This window comes from Aspergillus stella-maris, assembly GCF_047715825.1.
Source record: "Aspergillus stella-maris strain CBS 113639 unplaced genomic scaffold BDV14scaffold_30, whole genome shotgun sequence".
Taxonomy (NCBI): Eukaryota; Fungi; Ascomycota; class Eurotiomycetes; order Eurotiales; family Aspergillaceae; genus Aspergillus; species Aspergillus stella-maris.
The window spans coordinates 285562-312427 of record NW_027396824.1 but is presented as its reverse complement, the minus strand read 5'-3'; the positions used below and the strand labels follow the sequence as shown (position 1 = coordinate 312427).

Below are 26866 nucleotides of genomic sequence, written 5' to 3'. Positions count from 1 at the left end.
TCTTGAAGCTTCACTAGTACCATTCTTGACATGGAGCTTAATTAGATCCCCATCTGCAATATAGAACTTGTATAGTATGATCTAGGGGTTTATCCGGGTCCGCGGGCCGTGACAGGCTGACAGCACCGTTTTCATGGATCGCAGGGATACGCAGGTAGAGTTGATCAACCCTCCCGTCCCAGCGCAACTAGATGATCATCACAAGAACTAAATCTGAGCAACTTACACGATCGATCTGCATAGACACACTGGACAATCTGAATGCCGAACCGAGTCACCCGCTGCACTCTGCACCCTTCCAGACACAAGGCTAAACATGGACCTGGACCCTTCTAACACCCGAAGAAAAAACCCCTGTCATTTCCACCATCCCCAAAACTAAGACATCGCCCTCTACAGAATCCCAACCGCATCAGCCTGTTCGTGCCAGAATGAACCCTAGTCTCGGCATGGGCCCGATGCAGGCTGATCGCCGGTGAAGCTTGACCTGGAAGTGGAGTGGTGCCCTAACCAAGTGGAGTCGCGCTTTGGCCGGCGTTTGGGATAGATACTGTTTACCAGGGAAGTACTCAGCCCTAATGAGCCTTACCAATACCAGTACCAAGGTACGGGATTCGGGATGGAATCAGGCAGACTGCTTAGGGGATGGGATAGGGACTACACTTGACTGGACTATATAAGTCCGTTGATGCCCTCACTTTGCCCTGCTCATCATCGTCTTTCATTCTTTCATTCCAACTCACCACCGTCTGTCGTTCGGGCCTGTTGAACAGCCCTGTCTTTCTTTAACCATGCATTTCTTTTCATCTACCCTCGTTGCGGCGGTCATGGGCGCTGCGCTGGTCGCTGCTGCCCCAGCCGCTGACCTTGAAGCTCGCTCCTCGTGTACTTTCACCTCTGCTTCGGCCGTCAAGTCCGGCAAATCTTCTTGCTCGACTATCACGCTCAAGGACATCAAGGTTCCGGCCGGTGAAACTCTTGACTTGACTGGTCTCAAGACGGGCGCTACTGTACGCCTCACCCCAACACCGTCCCTATCCCCCGCCCACCTGCTAACGATCTGTTAATGAATAGGTCATCTTCGAAGGCGAAACAACCTTCGGCTACAAAGAATGGAAAGGCCCCCTGATCTCAGTCTCCGGAACCTCCGTCACAGTGAAGCAATCCTCCGGCGCGAAAATCAACTGTGATGGTGCGCGCTGGTGGGACACGAAGGGCTCCAACGGCGGCAAGAAAAAGCCCAAGTTCTTCTACGCGCATAAGCTGAATAAGTCGAAGATCCAGGGACTGCGGGTTTATAATACCCCTGTGCAGGGGTTCAGTATCCAGGCGGATCATCTTGAGATTAATGATGTCTTGATTGATAACTCTGCTGGCGATAAGAAGGGCGGGCATAATACTGATGCTTTTGATGTGGGTTCTTCGACTTATATTACTATTGATGGTGCGACGATTTATAATCAGGATGACTGTTTGGCTGTTAATTCGGGCGAGGTGAGACCTGCTTTCTGGCTTCTATCGTGAGCAAAGCTGATCTTGTTGGCAGCACATCACCTTCACAAACGGCTACTGCTCCGGCGGGCACGGCCTCAGCATCGGCTCCGTCGGCGGCCGCAAGAACAACGTCGTCAAGGACATCACAATCTCAAATTCCCAAGTCGTCGACAGCCAGAACGGCGTGCGTATCAAGACCGTCTACGGCGCTTCTGGATCCGTCACGGGCGTGACATACGATAACATCAAGCTGTCCAATATCTCCAAGTACGGCATCGTCGTGCAGCAGGATTACAAGAATGGGAGCCCCACTGGTAAGCCTACCAACGGTATCAAGGTCCAGGATATCACTTTTAATAAGGTCACTGGGTCTGTTGGGTCTAAGGGGACTGAGGTGCAGATTCTTTGTGGCAAGGGGAGCTGCAAGGATTGGACTTGGAAGGGGGTTAGTGTTAAGGGGGGGAAGAAGAGTAGCAAGTGCCAGAATGTTCCGGGTGGTGCTTCTTGTTAGGTTGCTTGACTTGGTTGTGAGTCTGGGTTTGGTTGGATTGGATTGGATTGGATTGGTGAGCAGGGCATACTCTTGACCTGCCATGCCTTATCTTGCCCTTTACCTTCTTCGTCTTCTTCTTCTCCCTTTACCACCTCCAGGTTGGTTGAGGCTGCTTTGCTCCAGCTTCAGCTGGAGCTCTACCCCCCGTCCGAGATACTAGAGGTTCATTATTTTTCTTCGATTCTATAATCTTACCTTCCTCTGTTGATAGATATATACCTTGATCGCACTAAATTTGTATTTGAAAGACACCTAAGGCTACTGAAATTGCACTAGGGCTGGGTTATAGATTTTCCATACCTATATAATTGTCAATCTCTGGGAATCATCTCAAATTACCTCTGCCTGTTCTATATCTGCTATTTTCCAGAGAACTTACTTGTGGAACCAAACAGTTGATGCCAAAAGATCCAGAATCCATGGATTTGATAGGTCGGGTGGAAGTTACCGTATGATAGGTACATATGCAACAGAACGACTTATCGGGAAAGCTACATAAGCTAACCTAGATCTAACCAAGGAGACAAAACAGACAGAGGAGAATATAGCCAATAACAAGCTCTAAAAAAGAAAAAAGAGAGAAGCAGCATCATCCATCCATCCAGCCGGCCAAACCACCCAAACTCTCAACAACCAACCCAACCCAATCCAATCCAATCCAATCCAAGATGTAATCAAAATCAAACTCCAGTCTGCACCGTGGCGGTAGATACCTAAAGAAAGAAGGTATACCCTTTAGACACAATGATCTCAGACAGTGCATGCAATACGCACACACATACACATACACATACACATACACATCGTTCGAATCCAATCCATGCCTGGCCAGACTAGTGGCTTTTGAAGGAAATCTATACCGGATCACCTCTTCCATCTCATGATCGTGACCTCGTCCTAAGAATGAGAGACATTTAGCAACTCTGGCGGGGACTAGGTCCAAACACCTACCTACCTGGTTAAGAATCCAAATTAAGCACCCGGGAGTCTGGAAGTTTGCTTCCCCAAATCCCCCTGAAGCGAATCAAGACTCTTTGAGAGGCCATTATGCGGCATTATCCCATTTAATAGAGCCAGGTCACCCGTTGGTATATGTGGGAGGGGGAGGCCGCCTCTTGTTTCGAGGGTACTTGATTCTGTGGTGAAGATTGGAAGTGGGATTGGGAGGGCAGCTGAGAGGGTGAGGAGGGTTAAGAGGGTGAGGAGGGTTAAGAGGGTTGTGACTGAGGTGAGATGCATTTTGATGGACGGTTGTTTGATGGACGGTTGTTGGAAAGCACTTAGGCGAGGCGAGGTGCGGTAAGATGAGATGAGACTTGAAAAAAAAAAAGAAAACGGCAGATCCACTAAGAAGCGCAAGACAAGATAATATGGCGTCGTAAGAAGCCAAGTTGCTGAGATGGTTAAGATCAAGTTAATCACTTCTCGGGGTATGGTAGAGGGCGGTTTCTATTTATATAGAAGGGGAGTGCTACTATACTCCATCCTTTTGTAAATAGAAGTATAGGCTCTAGAGTTTCGTGTCTCATCCCCGCGACGGCATCCTGCATTGCATTGCATTGCATTGCATTTCTGGGGCGTGTTCGACGCGTCTAAGCAGGACGGCACTCTTGAGTAGATACGGTTCGTGTGGTATCGAGGGGTTTGTCCTGCCTTGGTGGTGGCGGGGGAATGCCTGGAAGGGGGGCCAAGGCTGGTGAATACTAGTTACGCAAGGTAGCTGGGGATGAAGGGGGGAGGGGAGAGGAAGAACGTGGGAATCGGCTGACACTAACACTTCGCAGTGCCCAGTGCTCAGCGGTTCTTTTTGTCTGCCTCAAAAGAATCAATAATGAAGAGAGACGAGATAAAGTCTAGAGTTGTAACCTCGATGCAGAGCGCAAGGAATAGAATCTACGCCGTAGGTATTTATCTTCTACATCAACATTAATAAGAACCAACAGCATCCACCAAAACCAGGTCATCGATCGATTATATAGAATAAGATAAAATAAGATAAAATAAAATTAGTTATATAAGTATATATAAGAAGACACAATCCAACCCAACTCCAAACGATGAGTAAGTATATAATAAGTAGAAAGTAAATCCAAAATTCCACCGGGTATCATTCATGCATCGTGAAAACGAAACAGACGTAAGAAATTATATGGGGTTGTAGACGTAGAGCCAATGTCGTGGCTTATATAGGCGAAATCTCATCGCTCATATTAGATATATCTTTTGTTTGGGAGCGCTGGATTTCGACGGGTGTGTCGGGGTCGCTGGGGCTGGAGTCGTCGCTGTGACTGCCGCTGTTGCTGTTGCTGCGGCTATGATTCTCACTGTGGCTGTGGCTTCCATGCGAGTCAGTCCGTGACCTCGTCAAGATCGAATTCGGACCGGAAAAGTCCACGCTTGGCAGTGGATCCGGATCATCGAGGACACTCCTTCGTCGAGAGTACACGCCTCCTTGGGACGGGTTGTCCTTTTGACGAGGGAGGACATTCTGTCCAGTTGCTCTCGGGACGCGACTGCGGCGCCGGCGCGTATGCCGTAGATGTTCATTTGGTACAGGGTCAACCTGTTTCTTTGCGGCTGGGACGAGATTAAGGTATATCGGGAAAAGAGCACCAGCCGCAAAGAGGGCAACAAGAACAGCGTATGAATCTGGCGTAGAATTCGTTGCGAGTTGAGCGCCGAAGCGCGCGAAGGGGAGGAACGCGCCGCCGCTGATGGTAACTGTTAAGATCGACCCAGCGGTCTTTGTATGCCGGCCTGTGCCGCGGAGTGATATGGCATAGATGATACTGAATGCGCCGGACTCGAAGAGGTAGACCATCATTGCAGAGGCGATCGCTGCGTCGCCAGATGTGCGCATGCACAAGGCTGCAAAGACGATCATGCCGATGTAGGACAGCATCAGGATCCAGCGGGGTTTGAGGAACCATTGTAAGAAGGCGGCGAGGAAGCGGCCGACTGCGAAGACAGAGCGACCAATTGTGAGATAGTCAAATGAGCTAAGTGGGTGGTCGGAGCCAGCGGACTGAATGAGGGATCCAAAGCTGGTAGAGAAAACTTCTTGACCGGCGACGTAGAAAAATTGTGACCATATACCGAGACCGAGTGTCATCCAGACGATTGGTATTCCAAATGGAGCGGCGCGATTGTCGTCTCGTCGGCGGTTGGCTAGTTCTTCGAGGTCGTCGTCCGAGGCTTCGGGTATAGGCAGGTAGTAGAAGACTAGCGCCAGAAGCACATCAAACAGGGCGATGCCGAGATATGTCCACTGGACATCAACAAGCGAAGAAACGTCGGTCACGCTGCGAAAGAGGACCCGTTTGGCGAGCAGCGGGGAAAGAACACTCCCAACAGCTTGAACACCTTGCGAAATGTTCAATCGGACTTCGGAGTTTTCTAGCGGTCCGCAAAGTGAAATGAACGGATTCGCTGCGGTTTCGAGAATAGCCAAGCCACATCCAGTAATGAAGTTTGAGACTAAGAAAGCGGAATAGGACGTCAAGACAGCGGAGGGCCAGAAAATCAGCGATCCACAGGCGTAGAAGCACAGCCCTGTGATGAAAGTCGCTTTGAAGCCCCAGCGTTTGAGTACCAAACGTCCAACAAGCACTGGAGCCACTAGGTATCCTCCAAAGTAAACGCAATGAAGACCGAGAGACCGCCAGGCGTCTAGGCGGACAATCTGCTTGAACTGATCATTCAGAATATCCAAAAATCCATATGCGAAACCCCAGAGGAAGAATAAAACAGTCGTGATAGCATTCGGCGCAATTGACTCCTTGTTACTTAATTTCAACATATTCGCGGGTTTTCGCATGTTGACAAAGTCGAAGAATGTCATGCTGCGCGGGTCCGAGGTGCTTGTGAGCGTAGTAGTATTGGCTTCCGTATCGGTTTGCGTTTGATTGTGGTTTGGAAGAGCGAGAGCTTCCGACAGGCTCATCGGATTGATGGGCTCGTTGAGAACGGCGTCGGCGGTAGCCATTGCAGGGGGCGCGGGTATGTCGGACAGGTGTGTTTCGGTACTGTTGGTGTTGTCGCGAATCATCTTGGGTACTATCCTCGCGACGAGCGGTTTGAGACTCGGGACGCAGGCGCACATAATCGAGACATTGACCTCCACAACAGACCACATAAAAGAGAGTGACGCGTACCCTAGACAAGTTAGCACAGCAAACCAGAATTAGAGGGCAGGCGTACAAGCAAAATCACCCCCTCCATAATTCTGGAGATGAATCTGACGGAGCAGAATCTCTCTATCCGTTGTAGCCTCCTGCAAGTATGCAATGCGAACGACATCAACAACCGCAACAAAGAATCCAAAACTAAATGTAACCACCAGAATAATCTTCTGTTTCAACGGTAACCGCATGCGCGTAAGGATAGGGTTCGGAAGGACGAGAATGGCTAAATCGGTAATGATATTGACCGGCGACGAGGAGAGGTATAAAGTAAGAATATCGGTGCAGTGCGCATCAACAGGGAGCGAGGCAGCCCAAGCCGCCCAAACAGGCCGACACTGGAAGATGTTGACGAGGGTCAATGCCAGGCCGGCGACATTGACAACTATAAGAGTAGCGTAATTTGCGTAGCGAAAGAGCTTCTCGCCTTGTGTAAGGGTGAGGTAAAAGACGAGGATGGCGGACTTGACGGCCATAAGGGCAGGATTCTATGCGTTGGAGGCACGGAGATCAGCGGGATGACGCGGGCGGGCGACAGCAGACTCGAAGAACTCAACTCACATATAAAACGGTAAAGGCATAATTAGCGCGACTGAGAGGCCCTCGTGCGTCAAGGGCGATATCAGCATCATGCAGACCGAGTCCCTTGGAGGTAGCGTAGAACAGGGCAAACGAGAAACCAAAGTCAAGAACCTGGAGTAAAAGTGACCTGTCAGTATGCGGGATAACCGAGGTTGTTGATTCCATGCAGGCAAGGTAGCAAGCATACCCACGCCAGCAGCATCAAGTAGTCGCCCAGCGAGACCCTGCGAACAATACATATTCGCGAGACGAAGCGGAGGGCGACGAAGATGGTAGCGAGCAGGAAGAAGACGATGGAGACGACGAGGACCTCGGGTCGGCGGTCTTCCATGGTGGTGAGTGGACTACTTGGGGAAGCGCGAGGTGTCCATGGCCGGTGGAGGCATGTCCAGGGGTCACCAGAGGAAGAGGAAGAGAGTGAGGTCAAAGGTGGAGAGAGGGAGAAGGGAAACGACAGGAGAGGAAGAGAGAATCTGGGGTATAACTGAACCAGACCGACAGACAGAAAATTCAAGCGAGTTGGAGAGACACGGAACCGACCTGACCAAGCGAGGGGAACCGCCAACCCAGGGCCCAAGGTGGGTCTCCAAGGGATCGGATTCCATTAATTAATCTATGACTACCACTATACTGGTTGGCATTCTGGTATATTAATTCATTCAACTGATCTGATAATCGAGCACACGACCGGTGCTGCTGGCTCAGTGGCTTGACGTAGTCTACCCCGGACTCTTGGAAGCTGCTAGCCAGGGTCTACCTGAACTATCACGAACCGGCGCCGTTCCTAGCCGTTAGTATACAACTCTAGGAGTTCAGGAACTCGACAATCAAGCCATGAGTAACCTTATCTCACCCACGCTTTCTACAAAAAGAAACATTCCCATTGTTCAGCTGATCTCAGATTACACCGAAGTCGGAAAGTCAATGTCTCCAAGACAATAGTGATGACAACTGCCGATCTTCAGCCAGACCGACAATCTACGCTGCTTTAGTAATCGTCCACGACTGAGACAGTCATCAGACAACCTGAGGAATACAGAGTACAGTGTACAGGTACAGAGAGAGCTCTACAGTTCGACAGAGCCGAAAAAATTGATTCGTAGCGTCATAAGTCCCAGCGGGATTCCAGATCCTGTCCCCTCGCTTGCTTTTGTTCCATAAAAAGATAGCAGATTGGTTGATGGTGTTCGATCGGATAACTTTGCAACAACCGAGTAAAAGCTCTATAAACACGAAGGATAATTCGGTCTCATGAAGTCCCACTGGCAGTCAAGTCATTGAGTCATTCATGAGAAACGAAGCGTAGGTAAAAGTATGGTATAACGAATGTAAGAAGCGTAAGGAGGCGACGACGACGCGAGAATAAGAAACGCACCGATGCCGTAGGTGGGTTCTCTAGTTCATCCACCACTCAACACCGAAGAGACGACCCTCGGTGAAGGAGGCAAGCTCGCTGAAGAAGGCGCGCGACAGGTCAATCGAGGAGTCATCGCAGCCCATGCACTTGTCAACGACGGTACCAGTGGTGGTCTTGCCGCCGTACTTGATGGTGACAGTCTTGCCGCAGTCGCTGTCAGTCATGATACCAACGGGGAGAGCAACAACGTTCTCGCTGCTGCCGTCGTTGGTGGTACCGCAGGAGCTGGGGGCGCTAGCGGAGGTGGCAGTGTCGTAGAAAGTGATCTGACCAGTGCAGGGAGAGCTCTCAGAGCAAGGGCCGGAGCTGCTGGAGCCGGAGCTGGAGCTGGAGCTGGAGCCAGAGGAAGCGCTAGAGGTGGCAGCGGGAGCGGCTTCGACGGTGGAGGTCTCGGTCTCGACAGGAGCGGGGGCCTGGGTGGTGGTGCTCTGAACGGTGGGCTCGGGAGCGACAGTAGTGGATGAGGTGGTGGGAACCTGGACCTGGGTCTCGACAGAGGGGGCCTCGGGCTCAGCGGTCGAGGTAGGCTCAACAGTGCTGGTGCTTGTGGAAGTGGAGGTGGTAGTCTGGGGCTCAGGCACAACAGGAGCGGTGGCCTCATCGACGGTCTCTTGGATGTAGGTGCTGGGAGCAGCCTGGCCGGCGTGAACGGTGGTGGTGACATCGACGGTGGTCCAGACAACGGTGGTCACGGTCTGCCAGACGGTAACATCCTCGCGCTTGTGGTGGTGCTTGTGGCCATGGCTAGGGGCAGCAGCGCTGAGGGCAGCGAAAGCAGTAGCTGCGATGGCAAGAGACTTAGCAATGGGGGCCATTGTGTTAAAGATGATCGCTTTGCGGTTGTTGTAAAGATTGGAACAATGAGAGACAGGCGCTCAGGTATTCAAGGAGTGATAGTTGAAGGTGACTGCACAGCAGATCCAACAACGTAGTCGAGGGTATCAAGGAGTGACAGCTGCAGAAATACAGAAAGGGAACGGCAGGGCCTGAGGCTTGTCAAGGAGAGAGAGTGAGTGTGAGATGAGGATGAGAAAAAGCGCGAGAGGGCCTGACAGCGGTATTTAATAAGTAAAGGACTAGGCTGAGCACAAAGAGTCAAATAATCCAATGGGAATGCCAGCGGCCCCAGAAGTAAGGTACCTGACCCACCCCACCCGCCGTTTGATTACCGCACAACCAAACCAGCACAAACCTCTCTTGTCTGTCTTACTCTGCCATCTCATCATCTGCCTCCATCTCTCCATCCCACCGCTGACCTGTCCAACACACCAACGCCCCGACCGGAAACTACGGATCCAACTCACTGTAAGATAATTTGACGAGTGTCGCTCAACGCCCTCACTCCAAGTGAAAAGCGCCCAGGACCAGGACAGGTCTGGAACTCTTTGGTCAAGGTTTGTTAGCGCTGCTGGAAGTGGTAAAAATGGTAACGCCAGGGGGGATCGCCAATTAGAACCAAATTTCCAGCGCCATCCTCCATCCCTCCATCACCAAAATCCAAAGGTGGTGCCTGAAAAGCCACACCTTGGCTAAGTTGGCCAATTGAGGTTGGTCGGCGCTGGGCCATCGGCTTCTCTGACGTGGGCTAACTGGGCCTGTCGGATCACTCACTGGAGTTCAAAGTGGATTGGTTCAGGTTCCAGTTTCCTGTTCCTGTTTTTTCGTGCCGCTCTAACTGAGCGCTGATTAGCTGGTGATTGGAATGAGAGCTCAGCTGTGTCTTTCTTTTGCTGGCTGCTTTCGTTTTCAACGCTGAGTGGTCTCTGCGCTCGCTGGCTGGCCACGCCAACTCCTACTCTTTCGCTTTCGCCCTCGCCCAGCACCGGTCTCCGGAGGCCGGCCTCAATGGCACCTGCAGCGCCACAAACTAGCCCACCATTCAGAACCTGAAACATTTCTCACAAACCTTACCAAACCTAGTTGCCTTGTGGGCGCTGGGTAGGCTCGTATTCATCCCCGCCAAGGACTTGCCCTGAGACCTGGATCTTTGTCTCATTTCTGTCTTACTTTGGTCAATAGTTTGTTTTCCTGTCTGAGTTGTAGTCACGCCAACCTCGGGATTCTTCTTGTCTGGTGGCCTGGGCGGGATCCTTCTGTCTCTGAATCGTTGAAGAAAACGAGGGGCAAGCGGAAGCTACAAGATCTGCTTCTGCATCCTGCATCAGCCCCCAATGTCCGGTGTGTTCCGTACAGTAAGCCAGCAGCACAGTCAGCATATTCCTTACCCTGTGTTTCCTCCCTCCCGACGGCCCTCGGGTCCGGTCCGCTTGCATACAGTGAGAACTGAGGTTGAGTTTGCATCGCGACTGGCTCGAAAATTATCTGAAATTCCAATAATCCATGTCGGAAATCAGGTGAATAGTAGATACAAAGCAGTCGGCTATGCAAGGTAGGTAGGTAGTTACAATGTTACAGCGGGGAAGCCAATGGGGACGTCATCTGTCATACACTTCTGCATCTGCATTGAAAGATTGAAACTGCGGCTATAGCTGGAGCTGGAGCTGTAGTGCATGAACGCGAACGCGAACGCGGCTAGGGTGGACGGGCGTCCGGACGTTGGGTTGTAGAGCAGGAAGCAATAATGCAATGGGGTCAAGACACGAATATCGTTTCTACCCTCCATGACTCTCAGAAGCCCACGCCGTATGCTTATTGGATTGACCATGCCAATCACGCGATACGATGTTTCTCGTTTAACACTCCAGCTTGGACAACACCCATGCCAGCTTGAGGCTGGGGCTTGAGAACGTCGTAAAAGCAGTTTAAAATGAAATATGCAGTAGTAGGAATATACGTAATCGATTGCAAACCAATCTAGCTAGAGTAGTATGTATGTAAATATGTCTCACCACAGCTCGACCAGAATCCGAAATCCAGGAAGTCAGTGAGATGGGTAAACTAAGTTTTAGACAGATATTCAATATGTCTGGTTGGAACAATGAGAAAGTTTGCATCGACGTCATAGTGCAGGAAAGAAAAGAGAAACGAGACACGAAACAGTACAGAAACGGGAACAATATCCATCAACTCGTGATATAAGTACAAAGGAAATGAAATAGAACAGATACAAACCCAATATTAGAGACCATTAAACACCCACAAGCAAACAAGCAATCCAGAACAGAAGAAGATAGTGATAGGTTAAGCTAACCCTGGCACATAATGCAAGCCTCCTTGTTCTCGATGCTGCATTGGAGGACCTTCTGCGAGTAGATGTCTGCCTCGCTGGGTTCGTCATCCTTCTTCTCCTCTTCCGAGTTCTCCGCTTCGCCGTTGACCTCGTCCTCGTGAGACACGCCGTTGGCGGTGGCCTTCTCCTCTGTGCCGTTGGGTTGCTCAGCGGAGGTACGGGGCACAGCAGAGTAGTTGGTTGCAGCGGCAGCACCGCCAACGCGCTTCTTGGTGGTGCGCGCGACGTTGGTGTCGGCCACCTTGAGCTGCTCCTGATCGACGGTGAACTGGATGGGAGCGGAGGCGGCCATCGTACGGAGGTAGTACATGCCGGTCTTGAGACCCATCTTCCACCCAGCAAAGTGCATACTGGTGATCTTGCCCATGGTGGGCTCCTTCAAGTGGATGTTGAGGGACTGGGACTGGTCGATGTAGGCACCGCGGTCTGCAGCCATCTCAAGGATGCGGCGCTGAGAAATTTCCCAGACGGTCTTGTAGAGGGACTTGATGTCGTCGGGAATGTTGGGGATGTTCTGGACGGAACCGCCGTCGGCAATGATACGGTTCTTCATGTTGTCGGACCAGAGACCAAGGTCGACAAGGTCCTTGAGCAGCCAAGGGTTGACAACCTGGAACTCACCAGCGAGAACACGGCGAGAGTAGATGTTGGAGGTGTAGGGCTCGAAGCACTCGTTAAAACCAAGGATCTGACTGGTGGAAGCAGTAGGCATAGGGGCAACAAGCAGACTGTTGCGAACACCAGTCTGAGCGATCTTGGCCTTGAGGGCATCCCAGTCCCAGAGGTCAGTAGGGGTGCGGTCCCACATGTCGTATTGCAGGATACCCTGGGAGACAGGGGATCCTTCGTAGGACTCGTAGGTTCCGTTCTCCTTGGCCAGGTCAGACGACGCCGTCAAGGCAGCGTGGTAGATGGTCTCGAAGATCTGAATGTTGAGCTGTCTTGCCTCGGCAGAGTCGAAAGGAAGACGCAGAGCGAGGAAAGCATCAGCCAGACCGTTGACACCGAGGGCAATGGGGCGGTGACGGAAGTTGCTCTTCTTGGCCTCGGGAACGGGGTAGTAGTTGATGTCGATGATCTTGTTCAGGTTGCGAACCAAGACCTCAACGACTTCGTGAAGCTTGCCAAAGTCGTACTCGCCACGGGCAGCATCAACAAAGGTAGGGAGAGCAAGAGAAGCCAAGTTGCAGACAGCGACCTCATCAGGAGCAGTGTACTCGATGATCTCAGTGCAGAGGTTGGAGCTGCGAATGGTTCCCAAGTTCTTCTGGTTGCTCTTGCGGTTGCAAGCATCCTTGTAGAGCATGAAGGGGTTACCAGTCTCAGTCTGGGCCTCCAAGATGGCGTACCAGAGCTTCTGGGCCTTGAGGGTACGACGACCACGGCCTTCCTTCTCGTACTGCTCATAGAGAGCCTCGAACTCGTCACCGTAGACATCGGCAAGACCAGGAGCCTCGTTAGGGCAGAAGAGAGTCCAGTCACCGTTCTGCTCAACACGCTTCATGAACAAATCGGGGGTCCAGAGAGCGTAGAACAGGTCACGGGCGCGGACTTCCTCCTTACCGTGGTTCTTACGGAGGTCCAAGAACTCGAAGACATCGGCGTGCCAGGGCTCAAGGTAGATAGCAAAAGCACCAGGACGCTTGTTGCCACCCTGATCGACGTATCTGGCGGTGTTGTTGAACACCCGGAGCATGGGCACAATACCATTGGAAGATCCGTTGGTACCGCCAATGTATGAGCCGGTAGCACGGATGCGGTGAACGTTGAGACCGATACCACCAGCAGTCTTGGAGATCATGGCACAGGTCTTGAGAGTGTCGTAAATACCGTCAATGCTGTCCTCCTTCATGTCAACCAGGAAGCAAGAAGCCAACTGGGGCTGAGGAGTACCAGCGTTGAACAGTGTGGGGGAAGCGTGTGTGAAGTATTTCTGGGACATAAGGTTGTAGGTCTCAATAGCCCGCTCAATGTCGGTGCCGTGAATACCAACGGCAACACGCATGAGCAGGTGCTGGGGACGCTCAGCAACCTTGCCATCAAGGCGGAGGAGGTATGATCGTTCAAGAGTCTTGAAACCAAAGAAGTTGTAGTTGAAGTCACGGTCGTATACGATGGCAGAGTTGAGCTCGTCTGCATGTTTCATAATCGTCTCATACGTTTCTTTCGATATCATAGGCGCTGGTTTTTTATTTTTTGGGTTCACATAGTGGTAGAGATCTGAGATGACGAGGGAGAATTGCTTCTTGGTCTGTTTGTGGAGGTTGGAAACGGCGATACGAGCGGCGAGAATGGCATAGTCGGGGTGAGTAACGGTCATGTACGCCGCAGTCTCAGCAGCCTAGGAAGAATTTCGTCAGCATTGGCCGTCGTTGAGGGCTTCAAGGAACGTACCAAGTTGTCAAGCTCGACTGTGGTGACACCCTGGTAGACACCAGAGATGACCTTCTGAGTGATAGCAGCAGCATCTACGTGCTCGGGGTCAAGTCCGTAACAAAGCCTCGAGACACGGGCCGTGATCTTGTCAAATTGTACGCGTTCTTTGCGTCCATCTGTGATTACAAATGCGTTAGCAAAGTTCGTGAATTGGGTGGCAACACGCTCAAATCGCGCGTAAAAACGAGGTCAACGCGTGTAAATCGAGTCTCAAGTCTGAAAGGAACTCGAATATGGTGTTCTGCAGCTAACGTACCTCTCTTGTAGACGAACATCGTGTTGGACAGCGGGGACTGGCCCGGTGAGTACGTGCAAATGGGTATCTAGAAAAGAAAAGAAGGGTATAAGGACGATTGTATTGCTCGTGATAGACTCCAGTAAATGCTTGGAGCAGTGTGAAGGACGGGTGAAGAGGTTGTTATAGCCCAAGAACAAGGTAGAGAGGATGAAGAGAAAAGCGAGACCGGAGGGGCTGAGGGAAGGGAGATATTGTAGCCGGCTCACGCGTTTCCAGGTGGATATCAACGCGAATTTTCGTGTTTGGATTTAATGGGCTCCCGCAAGCCTTTGTTGCCGGAACGCGGTCATGTGACCGACGTGTCTGCGGCGTGATGCAACCACTACTGCTACAACCATGCTAGTCTACCCCAGATTTCTTTTTCAGTTCTCTTCTATGCTTATCATGGTCTGAAGGGGTTTCCACATGGATACATAATAGCGAATGGAACGTGTTTGCACTAATATCTTGCATTCTAGCGCATAAACTATAAGGTATGTTCAAAAAATTCACGAAGATCTTCCGATCAATGTCCAGGGTCCAAATATGATACAGATTGCAAAGCGCCTCTACAGAGCAGCGGCGAATCCAACGAAAACAACGGCAGCAAACGCGGCAGCAGACACTTGCTTGTCGGAAGAGGCGCCGTTGGTCGGGGTAGGACCGTCGGCAGAAGTCGAAGCAGACGCAGAGTCAGAGTCAGGGCCAGAAGAGCCGGAGCCGGATCCAGAGCCAGATCCAGAGTTGGAGTCAGAGTCGGAGTCGGAGTCGGAATCCGCATCAGCGGTAGAGCTGGCACCGCCGGAAGTGGTTGCGCTGCCGCTGTGGGTGCTGGTGGACTCAGAGTCGTCCGAGGTCTTGCTCGAAGAGTGAGTAGAGGTCGAGGTGGACGAGGAAGTGTCTGTGAGCGTAGGTTAGCTTTGCCCCGCTACCGTCCATGGGTTTTTGTATAGGCGACGTACCAACTTCAAAGCCGCCATCCTTGCAGACGCTGGAGTAGTAGCTCAGAGCATCCTTCGCATCATCTCCGCACTCGTCGCGAATCGAGGTCTGAATCTCCTTGGCATTGGTCTTGCAAAGGCCCTTCAGGTTGCTTGGGTCCTCGGGACTGTTTCAAAACTACCGTTAGCGAATCGTTTGAATGAACAGGCACGATCGCGCATTGATCACATACCCCACGACAGTAAGAAGACAGGCAGGCGTGCCGGTGCCGGCAGCGGCAACAACCTTGCCGAGAGCAAAGAGGGCAAAAAGCGCGGTGGACTTTGCGAAAAGCATTCTGGCGTTCTGAACGGGGTAATCGGGTTGAAATGTAACGGTATCGAGTGGTTCAGGGGAATCAACGAGATTCACCGCGGTAGGTAGATTCAAGGAGTGACTGGGTTGGTATTGGTAAAGACCGTGAGAATAATAAAGGAAAGACTGGCCTGTATAACGAGTGACAGACAATAAAGACAGCGAGTTGAAGGAGAGATCTCGAGAAGCAGCAATAAAGAACGAGATGATGACGGGGAACAACAAGGAATTGAAGGGTCGTCCCCGGCAGAGGATTGTTTCACCCAATCAGGGAATTGCCCTGCCGATCGCTCGTCCCTGGAGTCCCTGATCTCGGTGGCTCAGCCCAATCTCACGGAGCATCTATTTTCCATTAAGGCCTCAGGCAACAAACTCATACAAGGCAGATCCGTTGATCTTCGGGATGATCGAGGTTGAAACGAACACCCATACCCCTTACGGTGGAGATTTAGAATAGGGGCTATATTCTATTCATAATATCATTGCAAATACTGAGTGAGGGCCAGTTTTGGAATAGAGTAAACAACACCTCAACCCTGTGAATACTACCCATGCTCTTCAGAAGACGCCACGGACTCTAGGAGAGGCATCCAGAAGCATTCTTCCGTAGTAACATACCCGAGGTTCAATTCATTGAGTCCCAATTATATCTAGCATAAGTCTTCAGTCATCAGTTCATCAACCATACTCATCCTTATCCAACCTAATACACCCACTTCGGATCAAAAGAACTCGTAATAACCTCCTGCACATCCAATCGACAATCCACAATCTCCCTCCCATTAACAAGATCATTCTCATTCGCCCTCTTCTCCGCCTCCTTCTCATCCTTCGCGATCCCCGCCTTAACATGCCTCTTGATAAGCCTCTGCCTCGCCGTATCAAAATCCACCTCCACAAACCAAAGCTCATCCATCAACTTCGCCGCCGAGCTCCAGGGCTCTTTATTCAGAGAAAGATAATTTCCCTCAAATAAGAGCACCCGTCGTTCAGCAGCAATCGGTATATCATTATCCACGGGATCCTTAACGGCATGGTCGAAGCTCGGCGCATGCAGCGTCTGCGTTTGATCCGTCAATGGCTTGCGCAGGGCCTTAACAAGTTCTAGGAATTTATCCCCATCAAATGTGAATGCTGCGCCGCGGCGCGCGGCAGCCATCTCGGGGTCCGGCATTTGCGCGAGTTGTGCTCTTGTAAGATGGTAGCCGTCCATTGGGATTGTGGCGGCGATGAGACGGCCTTCGTTCTGGGCACTGTAGAGGTCGTTTATACGTCTGGCCAATGATATGACCAGTTCTGTCTTGCCGGACCCGGGAATGCCGCTTACGGCTATGAGGAGGCGTGCGTTTGAGGGGGTATCTTGGAGTTTTCCTAGATTGATGAGTTTGTTAGTTGATAGTCTCGGAGGTTGCGGGGAGGCAGAGCTCTTTAAAACCTACCCCAGACCTTGTCGACTAGTCGCGTTACCTGGGACTCCATGATGTATATATATGTATATATACCGCAAGAAGAGAATGAGGCTAGAAGCGTATAGGTTCAGCGAAGAATACTCGAGACTTCAGTAAACGAGTAGCTTGCGAAAAGCGGAGCGATGCAGGAAGCCGTAGTAAGCGCTTTAAGGTTCTGAGAGGCTCAATGTGCAACGTATAAGCTGTTCTTGATCAACAGTGGTCTTCCGCGCCAGGTATGTTTCCAGGATTTCTCGCTGTTTCGCTGCATCTCCACGATGTCGCCGGCGAGCGAAGACCTGATAAATAACGGCGGAGCGGGGACTGTCGTCAGAGTGGGGTATGACGGGTCTGGAGCGATGAGCTCCGCGGAGGGCATCACGGTCTCTTCCCCAACATATTTGCATTGTCGGGGGAAATCCGAGGACAGATTGTGAGCATGCCTTTCCTCCAGCATGCGCATATGAGGTTGAGTTGAAAAAGTAGACTGCAGATGGCTAGACCTTGGGCAGAGCTAAGGCGGCGCCAATCCTACCTAGTTCAGCGAATGCCCTGAACGGCCGCTGCATCACTTGCGACATCATACATTAATCATCGATGCCTCGGTTGGTTGTAAGGTACAATTGTCGTACATCATCGCACGGAAAGCCATTCGATATTTGCGATCTTCAGAAACAAGAAAGGCGTCAATGATATAAACCGCTAAAGACTATGTAGAGTATTTTTGTCCTGCCATTGCATACTCCCAGTATCGGCCTTCTGCCATGCCCGGTCTTCAGAATAATGTAGTAAATCATAAAAAGTAGTTCCAGAGAAGAGAAATCCTCGATCCGTCCTGACCATGATTAGAGTGCATGAAAGTGCTTCGTAAATAAAACTCCCAAAACGCCACAACAACATCCCTCCCGCTAAGCCTGAATATAAAATAGACGTATCCGACATAACTCAAACATTGACACCCAACAAAGTATAAGACACGTAGAGCAATCATTTCATGTCGATCTAACAGGGCCATCCGGGCCAGGTGTACCGGCTGAATCATCGCCTGCACCTGCTCTCTGACCAATGGTGCGAATCAGTCCAGCTGCTGCCCACCAGTCATCAGGAATATCTTCCCGACGTGCAAGGCGATCCAGGATGGCTTGCATATTCTGAAGCTCATGATCTTGAGAAGAATCCGAGAATGCGAAGGAGATAGTCGGGATAGACACAATGGAAGGAGGATTGTTCATGGTTTGAAGATTATGCGAGCGTCTCAACGATTCCATCTGGCGCATACTTCGACGGTAGCGGCGGAATAAATATTGTTGTGTAATTTCCCCGTCAGACTCGGTGTCGGAGTCACTAGAACTCGGATAATCGCAAGGGTTTGTATATTCGTGGTAAGGATCGAGCGTCATATGAATTGGTGGTACGGCATTGTGAAGCGAATTAAGTGATGTCGCAGAGCTTCTCGAGGTTTCGTTCCTCGGGTCATTCGACTCCGACGCGGGGGCGGAAGTAAAAGAAGAGTCAGCGCTAGGAAGGTTTGCATCCGGTGTCATAGTGGTTAGAAGAGTCTCCCAAGCATCATTCGCATGGTCATCATCCAAATCGACGCTTCGTTGACGATCGCCTAGACCATCAATAGGGGGACCGCGGCTTGTCAAATTCGCGTCGTTGATAGAGCGCTCTCCGACTCGGCGTAGTAAAGGAATAAGCGACCCGGTATCTTCACCAGGAGCAAGTGGCAGGCGAAGGGGGCCATCTGGTCCAGCCAGAGGTGTCGAGGTCCCATGGTAAGCGATTGCTGGGGCAAACCGGGGGGTAAAAGGAGGAGGGCCTTGCGAGTCGGATCGGCCATGGGTATCACCCCTCGACGAAGAGCGCGAGTTCAAATCAGCCAGTGTCGAGTTTCGTGGTATCCGCAGTCGTTGTCCTGGTCGACTATGACGAAGCGCATCACCGAGGAGTCGCATTCCAGCTTCATGGCGACTATTGTCGGCCAAGCTGCTATTGAGGTCGAACGGGTCACTGGGGGGAGCGGAACCGGGTATGGGCGAGTACGATCGGCGCGCTAATCCGTTCGCCTCACGCTCTATCTCATCAACTAGAGGGCGAGGGAAGGGTGAGCGCATAGTCGCACTGCGCCAAGTAGAGCCGCTGCCATAACGCGAGGGACGGCGGATGGTGGCTTGACGACGAATTGCAGAGCGAGCAGCGGCACAAGGGTCTTTCGCAGCGCTGCTCTTAGTGGCCTCGGTGGATGAGGGCTCGCGGTACATACTGGATCGTGGCAGTCAGACTAGTTGTTTGATGCGCAGTACCTTGCGGTGCGCAGCGCGCGTGATTCTGAGAGCGACCAGGGGGGACAGCGACAAAACTTACGGAATACCCATATCTGCAAAATGTGTTCGCCCAAACGTCTCAGAAAAGAACTCTCAATGATAGCGCCGCCCCTGTGATTAAATAAAAAGAGCGTAAGGGTCAGAAAGGTGACGCGACGATGGGGTGAAAAGCCGGTGTTAATGGAAAAAGCGGAGGCGACAGGTCGGAGGCTCAGAGCCTGGTCCGCTCAGACGACTCACGAGGCTGGGGTTTCCAGGTGGCCTCAGGCGCGGAATCTGAACTAATTAGGTCCGCTTCGGCGCTTCCGATGCTGCCAAGACAGCTGGGCTTGGTCTATGAACTTTGAAAACTCCGTTTCTCCGTCGCTGTCAGTATAGACTGTTCTGCCTGGCAATTGACTTGGTTCAATAAAAAATACAACGTCCTTTTATAATGACGGACGGTCGCGCCTGACTGCTTGGTGGCCTCGAGATAGAGAGCGACACCTCAGGCCATATTTCTTATCGTTATCGCTCGGCGTGCTGACAGCTCCGAGATCTTTCCGCGGGAAAATGGCTGCTGGACCACGATCAACCTTCCGCCCACTCCATTGTCTCTCCTCCTTACTCTCGATCATGAAGGTTGATTTTCAGGTCGCATTGGACACGGCATATTGGAGGAATGATTGAGCTCGGTCTCAGCCGGATCTCCCGGCTACTGCAGCAAACCCCGCTGTCCTGGAAGGTCATTCACATCGCGGGCACAAATGGGAAAGGCTCGATAAGCGCATACCTATCGCACGTTCTATCATCTGGAGGGGTTCGCTGCGGCCGCTTCACCTCACCGCACCTTATCGATCGCTGGGATTGCATCACAATTGATGAGCGGGTTGTTCAGGAGTCCCTGTTTCGCCAGGTTGAAGCCAGGGTCAAACTACGAGATCAGACGTTAGGCATCGGAGCCAGCGAGTTCGAACTGTTGACTGCAACCGCATTTGAGATCTTTAACCATGAGCAGGTTGAGATCGGAGTCGTTGAAGTGGGTATGGGCGGCCGCCTGGACTCCACCAACATACTGAATAACGTGCTGGTATCTGTTATCGCGAAGATCGGACTGGATCATCAGGCTTTCCTGGGAAATACCATACATCAGATTGCACAGGAGAAGGCGGGAATATTGAAACCTGGCGTCAGTTGTGTCGTCGACGGCACCAACGAACCAGAGGCAATACGTGCCATCAAGGACCGCATCTCGGAACTTGGCCTTGAAGCCGCTATCGTTCACCCAGACGCTCCAGACCCTCACTTGCCGTCGCTTTCCAGCTTATTCCGGCAGAACGACTTCCAAGCTCACCAGCAAGCAAACATGTCCTGTGCCGCCGCCGCTCTCAAAGCCGTCCTTCCACAGATTCGCACAGGCCTCGATGCCAATACCTTAATTCCTCGCTTTACTTCCGCCGAGTGGCCAGGTCGCTTACAAAAGCTGGTACTTCAGCCTCTCACTACGCGCAGAGAGCCCGTCCTGCTAGACGGCGCACACAACGCACAATCGGCGGAGGTCCTTGGGGAGTACGTCGATCACAAAATGCGCCCGTCAGGGAGCAACGTCACCTGGGTAATTGCAGCATCACTCGGGAAGGATGTTCATCCATTATTTCACTCAATAATCAAGCCTGGTGATAATGTCGTATCAACGGCCTTTGGCCCCGTTGATGGGATGCCTTGGGTCAAGGCTGCCCATCCGGAGGAGCTATCCCAGTGCGTTCACGATATTGAGGGCATTGGAGCGGTACAATCTCACGGCAATGACATTCAAGGAGCGCTTGAATGGGCGTGCACCAAAGCGGATGGCGGACCTCTAGTCATTGCAGGGAGCCTTTATCTTGTCTCTGATGTTCTACGTCTTCTTCGAGAGGCGAACAAATCATGAAACTTCACTCAATTTCTATGGCTGTAATGCTTCGGGAAAGCAGCGGCTCGTCTTGTTATAGAATATATTATGATTTTCTCTAATGATTACTCCGGAAGTCCACCGTACGCCGAATACATATTATTAGCAAAGCTTTGGATTCTCTCACAAACAAAAGATGTATGAAAGCTATTATTTACTAAAGAAAAACTACTTCAATATGCCTAACATTTAGAAGTCCTCAATTTCAATCCTTCTAGAAACCCTCGTATGGAGGTAAGGCGTACAAGCGGCCGGGCAGTGCGTCATGCTATTCATAGTGGCGGCCTGTGGGGACATCCCGATCAGAGGAGAGTTCAAAACATCCGCTAGTTAATTATTGTTCCCAAGGTTCAGCTCCAAGGGAAACAACACTAGGGATTATTATTCCTGCTTAATATCCAGTCCCTGTTCCTGGCCCTTTGCTGACCGTTCCGTGGCTCTGGCTGAGATACAGTCGAGATCCCATGTGGTTCTGTCGCGTTTTCGCTGCGCGGCTTCATGAGTGCAAGAGCAATCCCTCCGGTATTGTTATTTCTATCATCTTTCCCCACAATGTCATTCATCATTTTCCCGGAGTTCTTGTACTCTATTTTTCGATTCCATCTCCATCTGGCTGCTATTTCTCGAGTATTACTGACAACTCATTGCTTTATAGCTCCTGTGCTGATATGAGCGATCCGATCGATTCCCCGGCGCCTGCCTCTTCTTCCCTGCTTCGATCCGTGCTCGAAACTGTACAACCCAGGCTGATATCTGTGACTGAACCGAGCCATTCCCGAGAATATCTGTTCTGACCTTGACCGGCCATGGTGTCTCGGTCCAACGAGGGGCCCGAGGGGCACGCTTCGACCTCTGGCAGAACGTCCGGCACGCCCGCAAAAGGACGCCTCACAAGACTCGGCTCCAGCCCCACGAAACGAGATGAGAAACCGAAGGATGATAGAATGGGTAAAACATCGGCAAAGGATGTCGCAGAACTCAAGGACTATGTACGCTTGGACTTCCCATGTCGTTGCCCTGGCATCTGAAACTGACGGGGACTTTCACAGCAACTGGGCGACTGCTTGGGTCGTGGTGCGTTTGGGTCGGTATACAGGGCTCTGAATTGGAACACAGGGGAAACCGTTGCGGTTAAACAGATCAAGCTTGTGGACCTACCAAAGAGCGAATTGCGTGTGATTATGGTACGATGCCCGGCTACTGCGCTCGCTCAAGCTGCTAACGGCATGCGCTATAGTTGGAGATTGATCTTCTGAAGAACTTAGATGTATGGCTCACACCTCATTCTATTCCCGGACTCTATTGACTCGTCGGATAACAGCACGCAAATATCGTCAAGTACCATGGATTCGTCAAGTCGGTCGAAACTCTGAATATCATTCTCGAGTACGTTTGAGACCCGGCCAGATGAGACGGACACCAACTGACCAATACAGGTACTGCGAAAATGGCTCTTTACATTCAATTGCCAAGAACTTCGGTCGTTTCCCAGAGACCCTCGTTGGTGTCTATATGTCTCAGGTTCTTCACGGTCTTCTCTACCTCCACGACCAAGGTGTCATACACAGGGACATCAAAGGCGCAAATATTCTCACAACGAAAGAAGGTCTCGTGAAACTCGCGGACTTCGGTGTGGCCAGTCGAACGAACGGACTAAGCGAGTCAAGCGTTGTCGGTACTCCATACTGGATGGCCCCCGAGGTGATTGAACTATCCGGTGCAACAACCGCGTCAGATATATGGAGTCTCGGCTGTACTGTTATTGAATTGCTGGAGGGAAAGCCGCCATACTACAACCTGCAGCCTATGCCGGCGCTTTTCCGCATCGTCAATGACGACCACCCTCCTCTCCCACAGGGTGCCTCTCCGGTAGGTTGCCATATTCTAGCTTTTCTCGTTCTCAGTGACTGACGATACATAGGTCGTGAAAGATTTCTTAATGCAGTGCTTCCAAAAAGACCCTAACCTCCGTGTGTCTGCTCGAAAACTTCTCAAGCATCCCTGGATTGTCAACGCTCGAAGATCTGACTCGGTCGTTCCCAAAAAGTCGACGGAGTATGAAGAGGCCGTAAAAAGTGTCCAGGAGTGGAACGAGGCTTTACGTTCACCTGAATCAAGCGCCCCAAGAAGAGGACTTCGCCATGAAACCCCAAACCCGCCATCGCTACGCCTCGATACTCGCTTCACCCCCACCAAAGAGACTCTTCCGAGCCCGCTCTCCAGAAATACAGCGGATAGGTTCAGGTCCCCCAACTCATCAGAGGAAGACAATTGGGATGATGACTTTGCTACCGCAATCTCACCGAGCGCTCTACAGCTACCTCACCTTCGACCCCACGACAACTTCGGAGGAATGCTTTCATCCGAAAAACTTAAGGCATTCGCGTCGCTTGATGGCACCGTTCTGAAATCAGATGATAGCTTCGAAGAGTTCGATGATCCCTTTGGAAGTTCTCTGCAGCCTGGTGAACCAGATCCACTAAAAACAATTCGACCTTCCGCATCTCAGCAAATGCATGCAAATGCACAGCAGGCTCAAAACCTGGCAGTCGGTGCACACCCGAGGCGCGGCCCGCCGTTGAACACATCGATGACCCAGTCGCACGGTGGGCAGATGATACCCAATTCATCATCGCCAATACGACCTCAGCGCCCACCGTTGTTCTACAAGGAGAACTCGATTGATGATTATTCTGATATCATAATGGCGAATGAAGACGTGCTTGACCGCAAAATTAGTGCTTTCCAAGTAAGTACATTTCAAGCACGGAAGGACACGTCCAATGCTGACTGATAAATAGCAGGAAGCCGATGAGAATACAGATTCGCCCGAACCCTCAAGAACCAGAGAAGTTGTACGATATAGCAGCTCATCTGACCAAGAAGACCAACCCCAGCTTGGCAGACAAATCTCGGTCAAGCGATACCGTGGAGCAGTCGAGATCCAGCAATTTGCAGAGGACGATGATGACGAAGACTTCTCTGATATACTAGGCGTGGACGGGGTCACGCTAGACAGAAGGGCTGAAAGTGACGGTAGCTCAACCAAGAGTACACTGATGCTGAATCCACAGCTATCAAACAATTCTTGGCTGGGAGATCAGGATGACGACGATGATCCTTTCGCACAGCTTGAGGAGGGGCTTGATGAGACTGATCTTGAAGCCAACATTGCCCGCGACAAGCATGCTCGTCTACGTAACCAAGTCGAAGGACTTGTCGGGACCTTGAAAACGTCGCAAGACGAAGAGGTGCTTGGAGACGTATCAGAGCAGCTATTAGCTGTCTTTTGCGACTTCCCAGAAACGAAGAACATTATCATCAGCGCTCATGGGATGTTGCCGATATTGGAAATTCTCGACCTTTGCCGCCGCCGCGATATCACGCTCTGCTTACTGAGGATCGTGAACGCCATAATCTATAACGATTACGAATTACAAGAGAACCTCTGTTTCGTCGGTGGTATTCCTATTATAAATGAGTTCGCCGCAAAGAAGTACCCTAGAGAGATACGGCTCGAAGCTGCAGCCTTCGTTGAGCAAATGTACCAAACATCAACTCTTACTCTCCAAATGTTTGTCAGTGCCGGAGGCTTGAATGTTTTGGTCGAGTTTTTGGAGGACGACTATGAGGATGAACGGGACATAGTTTTGGTTGGAGTGAACGGTATATGGAGCGTTTTCGAGTTACAGGTTTGTGCTGCAATGTATGTTCTTTGACAGAATAACCTTACTGACAACATGCAGGGGTCGACTCCTAAAAACGACTTTTGCAGGATCTTATCTCGAAGCTCTGTTCTGGATCCCCTGTCACTTGTCTTGAGTCGCGTCTTGGACGAAGAAGGCGAGCTGGCTGAGATTGTGGAAGGCCGCATTGCGAGCATCTTTTTCATATTCTCGCAAGCAGAGAATCACGTCAAGGAAATGGTTTCTGAGCGCACGGTTCTACATAGTAAGCACTGCCGGAGGCTCGCAATTGTCGTCATTCACTGACTGCCGTACAGGGGTATTGAAAGAATTAAGGCGCATGACGCCAATCCACCAGATAACTATGCTGAAGTTCATCAAGAACCTGTCTATGTTGTCAACAACACTCGACTCTCTCCAGAACTCAAACGCTATTGATGTTCTGACTGACCTCTTGAGAATTACTCTCGATCGCCCGCAACATTCTAAGGAGGTCTCTAACCAAATCCTGAACACAATCTATAACATGTGCCGACTCAATAAGTCACGCCAAGAAGACGCTGCGCTGAACGGAATTGTGCCATTATTACAAAGGATTGTCCGGACCGAACGCCCACTCAAGGAGTTTGCGTTGCCTATACTGTGCGATATGGCTCACTCTGGCAAGGTTGGGCGTCGAGAGTTGTGGCGAGCTAAGGGTCTTACGTTCTACATTTCATTACTTTCTGATCCGTACTGGCAAGTTACAGCATTGGATGCTATCTTCATATGGTACGTACCGCTCTCAAGCGAGATGCATCATAAGCTAATCACATCATAGGCTTCAAGAGGAAACAGCAAAGGTTGAAGAAAAGCTCCTGGAGAATATTTATGGACAACCATCATTTACAGATGCAATTGTGAGGTGCTTGACATTGTCAAAAGCCAATGCCTTTGAGAACATCCTTGAGCCTCTTCAAAAATTGCTGAGACTCAGTCCTCCAATTGCCTCAACCCTCGCACGTCCAGACCTCTTCAGCAGACTAGGACAAAAGCTGCATCACAACAAAGCCGCAGTTCGGTTGAACCTCCTTCGCATAATATCCAGCATCTGCGATTCGAGTGAGGAACAAGGTGGACTCCTCGCAAGATACGGGCTTCTGGACACAATCCGCGAGCTCGAGCATGACACCGCTATTCTTGTCCGAGATATGGCTGGGAAACTTATCAAGTCCAACGAAAAAAGCGAGTCGTATGGGCTGGGCAAGCTCAAACAAAACGCGAGACGGGGCAGTTTGTCTACGTCCGCTGGCCTTCTGACCAACCAGTCGGCGCCAGTGACCCCGCAAATGAGCAGACAGAGCCATTCGAGAGGATACTTCGACGGTCGCGATACACAACGACGCCCGCGAACCGCAATAAGTGGCTCGGCGCTGGCCCTGCGTCCTGGAAGCAGGGATGGGCCAAGTTCGGGTATGTCAGGGGGTGTCAATGGGAGCTCCGGAGTTTCAAGGCCCAGGCTAGCTCGCCCTGCATCGAACAGACTATCGCATGTTGAACTGCTAGCCGACGAGGATTCTCGACCTCCAAGCTCCATATCTCGCCGTCCCTCTGTGCTTCCACGGCGTCGGCGGCTGACAACACAAGAACTGGAACGCGGATCGTGATTGACTTTCTACCTAACCGGTTCATTTATTGGTACATTTTCATTTGTTGAAAGGGACTCGTCAGTGCTGTTCTATATGTCAGGGAACTGCGAGTCCATGCATCGTACAGGCGCATTTGGCGGCGTTTCCTTTCATGCTTGTCTCCCACTTTGTCTGTGCATGCTTTCCTTGGGTTATTTTTCAGTAATTGATTTCCAGGTTGGGGGGGGAAGGATATGGTGCATCTGCGGTCTTAACAGTGGTGCATGTAGATAATTGCAGTCTCGTTGTATCATTTGCAGGGGCTCCGTTACATACTACCTATAATGGATAACCAATCCAACATTTGCAAATATCTGTAGACTTCTTGTTACGCAGCACACGTGAAGCAGTGGCGCAAGACTCGGCCGCGGCGAGACCCGGG

General features: G+C 51.2%; 9 protein-coding genes across 9 annotated transcripts; 3 read left to right on the top strand and 6 right to left on the bottom strand.

Annotated features, from left to right (window-relative positions):
• The first annotated feature begins 555 nt into the window (after positions 1-555).
• On the top strand, positions 556-2209 carry BDV14DRAFT_73298 (glycoside hydrolase family 28 protein). Its single transcript, XM_073777393.1, has 3 exons — positions 556-1010; positions 1075-1494; positions 1547-2209. Exons 1-3 carry the CDS (start codon positions 792-794, stop codon positions 2003-2005), a joined length of 1098 nt encoding a protein of 365 aa, XP_073627785.1. The 5' UTR covers positions 556-791; the 3' UTR covers positions 2006-2209.
• Positions 2210-4065: 1856 nt separating this feature from the next.
• BDV14DRAFT_174349 (putative MFS monosaccharide transporter) lies at positions 4066-7300 on the bottom strand. Its single transcript, XM_073768882.1, has 4 exons — positions 6998-7300; positions 6790-6921; positions 6248-6716; positions 4066-6202 (listed from the first exon to the last, which is right to left on the bottom strand). The coding sequence occupies exons 1-4, from the start codon at positions 7139-7141 to the stop codon at positions 4230-4232; spliced, it is 2718 nt and encodes a 905-aa protein (XP_073627784.1). The 5' UTR covers positions 7142-7300; the 3' UTR covers positions 4066-4229.
• Positions 7301-7757: 457 nt separating this feature from the next.
• Positions 7758-9188, bottom strand: BDV14DRAFT_73283 (RlpA-like double-psi beta-barrel domain-containing protein). The gene is made up of 2 exons (XM_073777392.1): positions 8186-9188; positions 7758-8072 (listed from the first exon to the last, which is right to left on the bottom strand). The coding sequence occupies exon 1, from the start codon at positions 9040-9042 to the stop codon at positions 8206-8208; it is 837 nt and encodes a 278-aa protein (XP_073627783.1). The 5' UTR covers positions 9043-9188; the 3' UTR covers positions 7758-8072; positions 8186-8205.
• A 1656-nt stretch (positions 9189-10844) lies between these two features.
• On the bottom strand, positions 10845-14365 carry BDV14DRAFT_174345 (ribonucleotide-diphosphate reductase subunit RNR1). Its single transcript, XM_073768881.1, has 3 exons — positions 14110-14365; positions 13812-13969; positions 10845-13758 (listed from the first exon to the last, which is right to left on the bottom strand). The coding sequence occupies exons 1-3, from the start codon at positions 14126-14128 to the stop codon at positions 11374-11376; spliced, it is 2562 nt and encodes an 853-aa protein (XP_073627782.1). The 5' UTR covers positions 14129-14365; the 3' UTR covers positions 10845-11373.
• A 135-nt stretch (positions 14366-14500) lies between these two features.
• BDV14DRAFT_174343 (putative GPI anchored cell wall protein) lies at positions 14501-15699 on the bottom strand. The gene is made up of 3 exons (XM_073768880.1): positions 15305-15699; positions 15093-15238; positions 14501-15031 (listed from the first exon to the last, which is right to left on the bottom strand). Exons 1-3 carry the CDS (start codon positions 15406-15408, stop codon positions 14700-14702), a joined length of 582 nt encoding a protein of 193 aa, XP_073627781.1. The 5' UTR covers positions 15409-15699; the 3' UTR covers positions 14501-14699.
• Positions 15700-15929: 230 nt separating this feature from the next.
• BDV14DRAFT_174342 (kinase-related protein) lies at positions 15930-17329 on the bottom strand. Its single transcript, XM_073768879.1, has 2 exons — positions 16866-17329; positions 15930-16797 (listed from the first exon to the last, which is right to left on the bottom strand). The coding sequence occupies exons 1-2, from the start codon at positions 16903-16905 to the stop codon at positions 16130-16132; spliced, it is 708 nt and encodes a 235-aa protein (XP_073627780.1). The 5' UTR covers positions 16906-17329; the 3' UTR covers positions 15930-16129.
• A 42-nt stretch (positions 17330-17371) lies between these two features.
• On the bottom strand, positions 17372-19451 carry BDV14DRAFT_174340 (uncharacterized protein). Its single transcript, XM_073768878.1, has 2 exons — positions 19242-19451; positions 17372-19139 (listed from the first exon to the last, which is right to left on the bottom strand). The coding sequence occupies exons 1-2, from the start codon at positions 19250-19252 to the stop codon at positions 17867-17869; spliced, it is 1284 nt and encodes a 427-aa protein (XP_073627779.1). The 5' UTR covers positions 19253-19451; the 3' UTR covers positions 17372-17866.
• Positions 19452-19600: 149 nt separating this feature from the next.
• On the top strand, positions 19601-21392 carry BDV14DRAFT_174338 (dihydrofolate synthase). Its single transcript, XM_073768877.1, has one exon. The coding sequence runs from the start codon at positions 19863-19865 to the stop codon at positions 21108-21110; it is 1248 nt and encodes a 415-aa protein (XP_073627778.1). The 5' UTR covers positions 19601-19862; the 3' UTR covers positions 21111-21392.
• A 93-nt stretch (positions 21393-21485) lies between these two features.
• BDV14DRAFT_73200 (serine/threonine-protein kinase) lies at positions 21486-26786 on the top strand. The gene is made up of 11 exons (XM_073777390.1): positions 21486-21653; positions 21787-22120; positions 22181-22315; positions 22369-22398; positions 22453-22517; positions 22568-23000; positions 23053-23880; positions 23933-24823; positions 24878-25082; positions 25135-25588; positions 25638-26786. The coding sequence occupies exons 2-11, from the start codon at positions 21938-21940 to the stop codon at positions 26461-26463; spliced, it is 4050 nt and encodes a 1349-aa protein (XP_073627777.1). The 5' UTR covers positions 21486-21653; positions 21787-21937; the 3' UTR covers positions 26464-26786.
• Positions 26787-26866: the final 80 nt, after the last annotated feature.

Excerpts from the sequence above, each read along its gene's own strand:
- BDV14DRAFT_73298 (XM_073777393.1), top strand. The coding sequence starts at position 792 with ATGCATTTCTTTTCATCTACCCTCGTTGCGGCGGTCATGGGCGCTGCG. Across the intron at positions 1,011-1,074 it reads GTCTCAAGACGGGCGCTACT|GTCATCTTCGAAGGCGAAAC; the intron begins GTACGCCTCACC and ends GTTAATGAATAG. Across the intron at positions 1,495-1,546 it reads TGGCTGTTAATTCGGGCGAG|CACATCACCTTCACAAACGG; the intron begins GTGAGACCTGCT and ends TCTTGTTGGCAG.
- BDV14DRAFT_174349 (XM_073768882.1), bottom strand. The coding sequence starts at position 7,141 with ATGGAAGACCGCCGACCCGAGGTCCTCGTCGTCTCCATCGTCTTCTTC. Across the intron at positions 6,922-6,997 it reads ACTTGATGCTGCTGGCGTGG|GTTCTTGACTTTGGTTTCTC; the intron begins GTATGCTTGCTA and ends CTTTTACTCCAG. Across the intron at positions 6,717-6,789 it reads ATGCCTTTACCGTTTTATAT|AATCCTGCCCTTATGGCCGT; the intron begins GTGAGTTGAGTT and ends TCCAACGCATAG.
- BDV14DRAFT_73283 (XM_073777392.1), bottom strand. The coding sequence starts at position 9,042 with ATGGCCCCCATTGCTAAGTCTCTTGCCATCGCAGCTACTGCTTTCGCT.
- BDV14DRAFT_174345 (XM_073768881.1), bottom strand. Across the intron at positions 13,759-13,811 it reads CAGTCGAGCTTGACAACTTG|GCTGCTGAGACTGCGGCGTA; the intron begins GTACGTTCCTTG and ends AATTCTTCCTAG.
- BDV14DRAFT_174343 (XM_073768880.1), bottom strand. The coding sequence starts at position 15,408 with ATGCTTTTCGCAAAGTCCACCGCGCTTTTTGCCCTCTTTGCTCTCGGC. Across the intron at positions 15,239-15,304 it reads TGTCTTCTTACTGTCGTGGG|TCCCGAGGACCCAAGCAACC; the intron begins GTATGTGATCAA and ends GTTTTGAAACAG. Across the intron at positions 15,032-15,092 it reads GGATGGCGGCTTTGAAGTTG|ACACTTCCTCGTCCACCTCG; the intron begins GTACGTCGCCTA and ends CTACGCTCACAG.
- BDV14DRAFT_174342 (XM_073768879.1), bottom strand. The coding sequence starts at position 16,905 with ATGGAGTCCCAGGTAACGCGACTAGTCGACAAGGTCTGGG. Across the intron at positions 16,798-16,865 it reads ACTAGTCGACAAGGTCTGGG|GAAAACTCCAAGATACCCCC; the intron begins GTAGGTTTTAAA and ends TCATCAATCTAG.
- BDV14DRAFT_174338 (XM_073768877.1), top strand. The coding sequence starts at position 19,863 with ATGATTGAGCTCGGTCTCAGCCGGATCTCCCGGCTACTGCAGCAAACC.
- BDV14DRAFT_73200 (XM_073777390.1), top strand. The coding sequence starts at position 21,938 with ATGGTGTCTCGGTCCAACGAGGGGCCCGAGGGGCACGCTTCGACCTCT. Across the intron at positions 22,518-22,567 it reads ACTCTGAATATCATTCTCGA|GTACTGCGAAAATGGCTCTT; the intron begins GTACGTTTGAGA and ends TGACCAATACAG. Across the intron at positions 25,083-25,134 it reads TGAGCGCACGGTTCTACATA|GGGTATTGAAAGAATTAAGG; the intron begins GTAAGCACTGCC and ends ACTGCCGTACAG.